At 50.9% G+C, this 7,519-nt stretch overlaps 1 protein-coding gene across 6 annotated transcripts; it reads left to right on the forward strand.

Moving 5' to 3' along the window:
- Nucleotides 1–507: 507 nt before the first annotated feature.
- On the forward strand, nt 508–7,429 carry Ca14 (carbonic anhydrase 14). 6 transcript variants are annotated; one of them, XM_013143031.3, is made up of 13 exons: nt 508–1,122; nt 1,316–1,420; nt 1,580–1,684; nt 3,231–3,251; nt 4,170–4,349; nt 4,725–4,867; nt 5,089–5,184; nt 5,330–5,396; nt 5,936–6,093; nt 6,176–6,296; nt 6,518–6,535; nt 6,627–6,711; nt 6,949–7,429. In XM_013143031.3, exons 2-13 carry the CDS (start codon nt 1,366–1,368, stop codon nt 7,013–7,015), a joined length of 1,116 nt encoding a protein of 371 aa, XP_012998485.1. In that variant the 5' UTR covers nt 508–1,122; nt 1,316–1,365; the 3' UTR covers nt 7,016–7,429. The 6 variants fall into 6 exon arrangements, with proteins under 6 accessions (XP_012998485.1, XP_012998484.1, XP_012998483.1 ...); XM_013143030.3 differs by having other exon boundaries at nt 540–1,204; nt 6,515–6,535; XM_013143029.3 differs by having other exon boundaries at nt 542–1,122; nt 6,515–6,535.
- Nucleotides 7,430–7,519: the final 90 nt, after the last annotated feature.

Genomic DNA, 7,519 nt, shown 5'->3' on the forward strand with positions numbered 1-7,519 from the left:
AGTGACTAACTTAGAATCATCTGTGGGCCTCACATTCCCTAATGAGGATTTAGGACGCACATTCCGAGCGGGATTTCCAGTCCCGTGGGGGAGCGCGCACAGCCACATTCCTGAAGTTGCAGCCTCCGCTCTCCGCTGGCAGGTTTCGCCTGGGCTCTTCCATCCTGCCTTGACCTTCTGTTAGGCTGGAGGAAGACCCTGCACCCTCTTTCATCTGGATCACATGGTCTCTCTCTGGAATCCTACTCTCTTGCTCTGGAATCCGCCTTTTTCTGACGGCGGCGGCGGTCCGATTGTTCCCTGGCCTCCCCGTCGTCTCTCCTCTTGCACAGGCCTCTCTGGAGGGGTCAGTGTCCTCTTCAGTGACAAAAGCCGCCCTACATCTGAGCTCCCCGGGGAGGGAGGTGGCTGGGGCTGGCAGTTGGAGCCGCTGTCCCTCCGTAGTGTTCGGCAGCCCCTCCCCCGCTGGGCACACAAATGGGCTTTATCCGGCAAACAAACCCGCCCCCCCCCCAGCCACATGGGCACGTGGACCCAGGCCTCACCGTGGGGAGGGGTGGTGACAGGCGCGAGAGAAAGACATCACTCAAGCTCTGCTGGTCCTGCTTCTCTACTCTTCACAAACCACGTTTCAGACCCTCACTCTCCACCCTCGACTTGCACCCAGGCCCTAGCTCCGTCTGCAAACTGTAGACCTTTCCTATTCCAGGGCAGCTCAGAATCTGCAGGGCACTGGGAACAGGACCCCCACCAGTTACCCCAACACACCGTCCCGGTGGGCAAAGGACAACACCGTGTCCCCTTGTGGGGCTGGATTGGGTCCCGAAGTTCGCCTTCCCTGTCCTTTGTGCTCCAAGGGGTCCTGATCTGTGCAGTGTCCGTGAATAGCTGAGGAAGAGCTCACCCCACTTGGGCTCAAGTGCCGGACCAGCGCTTGCTTGGGGGAAGCGTGCAGCTTGGCTCGGAGCACGGCCGTCCTGCATGCCTAATCGGCTATTTAAGGAGCTGCCCGCCACCGGCCCAGGCACCCCCTCCTCCCCTCGTCCACCGGTTCAGAACCACCTTAAAAGCGGGAGGCAATTGTGAAGCCGCTGGCCAGCAAGAGGAGTGGAGCCTGCAGAGGTAGATAAAGAGAAGGCAGAAAGTGGGGAGCGTAGACAGAGGGGGACAGCAAAAGATTTATCCTGGGACCCAGAAACCGACGGTACCCAATTGAAAATCAAATTCTGCAGAGACATAGCTAGCCAGAGAAAAAGAAATGAACATGCTTAACGCCAGGAACCTCTCTTTCTCTCCCGCACTCTCTCTTCCCTAGACCGCTAGTCCCTAAACTCCTGGCCCGCTGCGTCCTTTGCTGGGGATACCATGTTGTTCTTCGCCCTCTTGCTTGAGGTGACTTGGATCCTGGCTGCCGATGAGGGTAGGTACAACTGGATGTCTGTGTGTCTGTCTGGGCTAATATCCACATGTCACCGGGCATGGCGCGAGGGGGGTGGTAAAAGGACATCTGGGTGCTGGAATAATGGGCTCCGGGGTAGGGGAAAGTGCTGCTCCCCTTCTTTTCCTTTTACCTTTCTAGGCTTGCTGTACTGGAGAGCTGAGCACAAGGTGTGTACACACACAAGTGCAGGAAGCTCCTTGCAGGTTACAGATTCCAAAACTCTCCTCAAAGCCCTAGTCACAGGTGACCCTCCTGGATTGCTTTACTTATGAACTCTGTGATTAGGGAGCCAAAGAGACCTGGAGTGAAGAGATGGGCAGGGGAAGGGGGGCCCACAATCCTATACCACCACCACCCTGGTCTCTAGCTGAACATCTCACAGCAGAGGTGGCCCTTAACTCTCTGGAGTGACTCATTTCCCAATTTTCCCCTCAAAGCAATAGCAATAATACCCAACCTCTCTGTGGCCATTTACAGTTTATAAAGTACTTACAAGAGTACAAGAGATTCTTGAGAGGCAGGCCCATACACCTATACACCTCATGGGAAACAAAAATCATCTAGTGCAATATCTATGGTAGCATACAGTTGCTTGGAAGAACAAGAGGTTCTAGAGAGCAGACAGAATGTAAGAGGATGCTGGGAACAGCCAAATGGAGTCACAAATTTCTTCTGAGGAGAAAGGAAAGGAAAGAGGAGGAAAAGCTGTAAACTCAGCATGTCAAGAATTTGATGAGAAGGGCACCTTCCCAGAACAAGGGGACTTAGGGCTACTGGGGCCCCACAGGCCTGGTAAATGAGGCTGCTGCCTGCCCTCCCTTGGGCTGCTTTTGAGAACTGTGTGAACTGAGGAACACAGTAAAGATGAGATCCAAGCCATCTTACCATAAAGAAATTTGAGGAAATTCTAGAAATAGGGTAAGAAATTTAGGATTTCTTTGCAGAGTTTCTGGCAATTTAAATATTGCAGTGAAAAAACGACAAGGATTCTCTCTTCTCCCTGAAGCAGCTTGGGGCTAGGTGGGGGGCCAGACCAGCAGACCCTCAGCATTTCAGCCAGAGACAGGAGGCACAAGAGCCTGGCGTGTGACCCAGCTGGCAGCTCTCCTTCCTATACACAATGCTCCACTTTCATCCTGTCCCTGCCAGCCTGCTGCCTGTGCCCACCCACTGCCCTCAACCTAGCAGAGACTCTGCCCTGACTCAGTCCTTCCCAGAGCTATCTGGGAACCTGGGCAGCAGAGGTTGCTGAGGTGGGGAGTTTCCTCTAGAGCCGTGGGACCAAAAAGGAAGAATTTAAATATTAATTTATACTCAAGCAGTGCTCCCACAGGAATAATTCTCTTTAGTCCCTCAGTAGCAGTCCTCCATTCACAGGCTCTGAACTTCTGTCCCTTTTTCTCTGGTTCCTTTCTTTCAAACCCTCTGCCCACACCTCACCCCACCCCGCCCCGATCTTCTAAATGCTAGAGTGACTTGGCCCAGGCTAGAGAAAGGTTAAGAGTTGGCAAAATGTACACTTGGGTCCAGGTTAATTTTAGTCTCCAGGCTTTATCTCTCCATTCCTCCTCCCCTTTGACTCGGCAAGCCCAAGCACAGCCTGGCTGCGGATTTTAAATAGGCCCCCCAACCTTTCCACCAAGGTGTCCAGTTTCAGTGCTTCCTTTGGGAAGTGCTGAAGTGGAGGAAAGAGAGCAGGAGGAGGCAGGCAGAGCTTGAGAGGAGGGTGCAGTGGAGGTAGGGCCGGCCTCAGCTGCCTGGCTGTAACCCAAACTACTCTGCCTTGCAGGTCACCACTGGACATATGAAGGTGAGAGCAGAGCTCCATCCTGCAGACATCCATCTCTACAGCTCCTGCCTGGCTTACCATGTGGGTGGGAAGGTTTCCTTCAGCTCAGAGCCCTGCCTCTTCCCTTCACTCCCTGGGCCTGAGTTCTGCATATGTGACTCCTAGACCCTGTTCAAATCACTAAATCCCACACCTCCTGATTCAGCATAAAAGCCAATTGAGTCCCCAGTAAATCCACGTGGGAGTGAGGGAGTTGGCATGGAAAGAACACTGGTTGGGGAGGTAAACTCTGGCCTTCACTGCCTTTTTCTCTCTTCCTCTATCCTAATCATGCTGATCCCCTGATCCACCTCTGGCTTTGGGACTGGGTTTGAGGCCAGGGGTGAGGAAGACTCAGGTGGGATAGTTTGTGACCTTGGGGGAGGTAGAACTCAATCCATTTGAGCTTCTGATGAATGACTAAACTGAACCCCAGAGTCAATACAAGGTCCAGTATGACAGCAATAAGTGAATGACAGAAAGTCAGGGCACCTGAACTGCAGTGCACCGGTTGACAGGGAGCCTTAAAGAGACCCTCTCTCTCTAGAATCATTGATTTCTTCTCATTTTATTACTCCTACTCTCTAATCCTACCTCTCTGGATATTCAAGCTTTCTATCCATCTGCTCTTCCCCTCATTCAGCTTTCTTGTCCTCAAACTCCACGTAAGTAAAAGGACCACCACTGGCTATTTTTTAGGACCGGTGGGAGCCATCCCTGTCTGTGGGTAGGCCAGGGATCTGCAGCATGAGATCCGGTGGGTCTAACTTCACCCAGCCCTGCCTAGCTGGGTGGACAGAAGTGCATTTTACCTCCAAACAGGCAGGTTACTTGGTGGGGATGTCGAAGTGTGACTGAGGCTTAAGGGGCAGGACAAATGTCCATGGTAACCCTCACCAGGCCCACATGGTCAGGACCATTGGCCAGCCTCTTACCCTGAGTGTGGAAGCGATGCCCAGTCCCCCATCGATATCCAGACAGACAGTGTGACATTCGACCCCGAGCTGCCTGCTCTACAGCCCCATGGATATGACCAGCCTGGCACTGAGCCTTTGGACCTGCATAATAATGGCCACACAGGTAAAAAAAAAAAAAAAAAAAGCCAAAAAACTGCCCAGGCTCCAAGGGGTTATAGGCTATAGTTCAAATCTTTGAGTCAGGATATTCTCAAAACTTGTGGATTCTTGGAAAGCTCCATCCATTTGGAGACATGAGAATGGGCATCAAGCTCCCATAGCCAAGGTGGGAACTGAATGTCTATGATCAAGTTCAATGGACAGCTAATGTCCTAATACTGACTTAACCATCACTGAAGAGAGGGAGCTACATTAGAAAAGCACAGAATCACGGGAGGCACTGGGTGTCACTGGGGAAGGAAGATGAGTGAAGAGGTGGCAGCTATGGGGTGGGAATGACCTGCATTCAACCAACTCTAGCTTGCTCTTTTCCTCACAGTGCAACTCTCTTTGCCCCCTACCCTGTACCTGGGCGGACTGCCCCGAAAATATGTAGCTGCCCAGCTCCACCTGCACTGGGGTCAAAAAGGATCCCCAGGGGGGTCAGAGCACCAGATCAACAATGAAGCCACAGCTGCAGAGGTACCAGGGAATAAAGAGCTTAGATTATGATATAAAACAACCCAGGAATGGTTGGTCCAGGGCCAAGAAAGATATGGACACCAGAAAAGGTCATCCTGGGGGGTTAAGACCCAGCTTTGGGAACAAGGTTAGAGCATGCTGAGGTCATGGCAGTAGCTGAATTAAGGCCTTGGAAGGGTGGGGAAACACTAAATGACTCAGTTTCCTCTCCTTTCCCTCAGCTCCATATTGTTCATTATGATTCTGATTCCTATGGCAGCTTGAGTGAAGCTGCCCAGAGGCCTCAGGGGCTGGCTGTCCTGGGCATCCTAATTGAGGTCAGTGGCCTCCAGTTGCTCCCAGTCCTCTCAACTTCCTCTGCATCTCCTAGGGCTATTTGGTTGCCTGCCTCCTTTCCCAAACAGACAGCAACCCACCCTGACCATTTATAAGTGAACCCCTATTTCTTTCATCCTTTTCCAGGTGGGCGACACTGAGAATCCAGCCTATGAACACATTCTGAGTCATCTGCATGAAATAAGCCATAAAGGTGAACCCTAAAAGTCTATAGTAAGAGCAAGCAAAATTAGACTTTAGGGAAACTCAAAAACTGACCTTGCCAGGCATGATGGCAAACATCTGTAATGTCAGCACTCAGGAAGCTGAGGCAGGAGGATCACCATAAGTTTGAGGCCAGCCTGGGCTACATGAGTTCAAGACCAGCCTGAACTATATACTGAGACTCTGTGACAAAATTAAAAGTGACCTAAAGTCAGGAATAGTGGCACATGCCTGTCACCCTAGCACTCTGGGGAGCTGAGGCAAGGGGATCCCCAAGCTCAAGTCCAACCTGGGAGATTTAGCAAGACTATCTCAAAATAAAGTTTTTTTAAAAAGGCTGAGGTTGTTGTTTAGCAAGTCTTTGGTCTGAGTCTCAGTACTCCCATTAAAACAACAAAAACACCCTGATCTATTAAGCTCTGGAAGAAAGCAATAAACCAAGGCCCATGGGTTTTGCTTTGGAAAACCAGGTCTAGGTAAGCAGCTACAGCTCAGAGGGAGAGATCAGTCCTGGTATGTCATCCCTAGATCAGAAGACCTCAGTGCCTCCCTTCAGCGTGAGAGAGCTGCTCCCTTCAGAGCTGGAGCAGTTCTTCCGCTACAATGGCTCGCTCACCACTCCTCCCTGCTATCAGAGTGTGCTCTGGACAGTCTTCAACAGAAGGGCCCAGATTTCAGTGGGACAGGTGAGTGTGGTGGTGGTGAAGACATGGTTGACATCAGACTACTTCCCACGCCCCTAAAGCAACTTCTCACTCTTCTACTCAGCTGGAAAGGCTTCAGCAGACACTGTTCTCTACAGAAGAAGAGCCCTCAGAGGCCCTGGTCCAGAACTACCGAGCTCCTCAGCCTCTCAACCAGCGAGCTGTCTTTGCTTCTTTCATCCAAGGTGACTATGAAAGGCTCAGTAATGATGGGAAACCCAAGGACTCAATGGCAGGAACTAGTGACCTCTTGGGAGAAAAGAGATTTCCAGTTCCTAACCTGGACTGGGACCCAGTCCCAGCCCTGTATGCCCGGGTGATTGTCCCATCAGAGAAACAGCATGCTGATGTCAGCTGGGATGGAACTTGCAGCCCCATTAATCCATGTTTTCTTCCCCTACAGTAGGACCTGTGTATACCACAGGTAAGACAAGGGGTGGGGTCTGTCAGCAAACTGGGGAGGTCCCAGGCCTAGGTTAGTCTGAAGCTGACACTTTTCATCATTGTCTCCCCAGGTGAAATGCTGAGTCTAGCTGTGGGAATCGTGCTGGGCTGTCTCTGCCTCCTGGTGGCTGCTTACTTCATCGCTAAAAGGATTCGGTGAGGCTCTACCTTACAGTCCTGCAGTCCTTTTCTATTCCAGAATGTTCTCCTAGTCCCTCCAACCTGCTTCACTTTTTTTTTTTTTTTTTTTTGTCTTTTTGGTTTTTACCGGTACCAGGGATCGAACTCACGACTGCCTGCTTGCAAGGCAGGCACTTATGCCGCTGAGCTAAATCCCCAGCCCCCTGCTTCACTTTAGAACTCCAGTCACTCCCATATTAATTCCTTTTCCAGGAAGAAGAGGCTAGGAAATGGGAAGAGTGTGGTCTTCACCTCAGTCCGAGCCACCACAGAGGCATAAACTCCCCCTCAGACATCATGGACCTCTTCCTCTCATACCTGTCAGGGAGTCTCCAAAGTAGGGTCAGAGACTGGTCAGAAAATACGGTTAGGAGTAGTAGGTAGATTCCCCTCCCTCTTCTAGACAGTCTCCCACAGACAGGTAAGACAACTAGTTCTTCTTTGAGGAAGAACAGCAGAGCTTTCAGTTTCTCAAAATATGTAGATCAGGGACCTGTGTGTATTAATGCAGAGGGCAAACTATTTTTGTTTAGTTGTTGAAGTTGGGTAGGTACCACAAAGTCCCCTAGTCTTCACCTTTATATCTCTTCCCCTAGGTATGCTGCAGTATCTCCCCTTAGGAAAAAGGGCTGCTGCTGGGATTATTATTATTATTCTGTTCAATATATTTGGAAATTAAAGTTTCTGACCTTCACTCTGGCCTATCATTTGAAGGTAAGAGAGTTCCTTAATCCCTCAGGTGCTAGCATGGCCAAAGCAGACAGAAAAAGCAGCATTGGGATTA

This window comes from Cavia porcellus, unplaced genomic scaffold (assembly GCF_034190915.1).
Source record: "Cavia porcellus strain 051 isolate PalLab524CR breed Dunkin Hartley unplaced genomic scaffold, mCavPor4.1 scaffold_1, whole genome shotgun sequence".
Taxonomy (NCBI): Eukaryota; Metazoa; Chordata; class Mammalia; order Rodentia; family Caviidae; genus Cavia; species Cavia porcellus.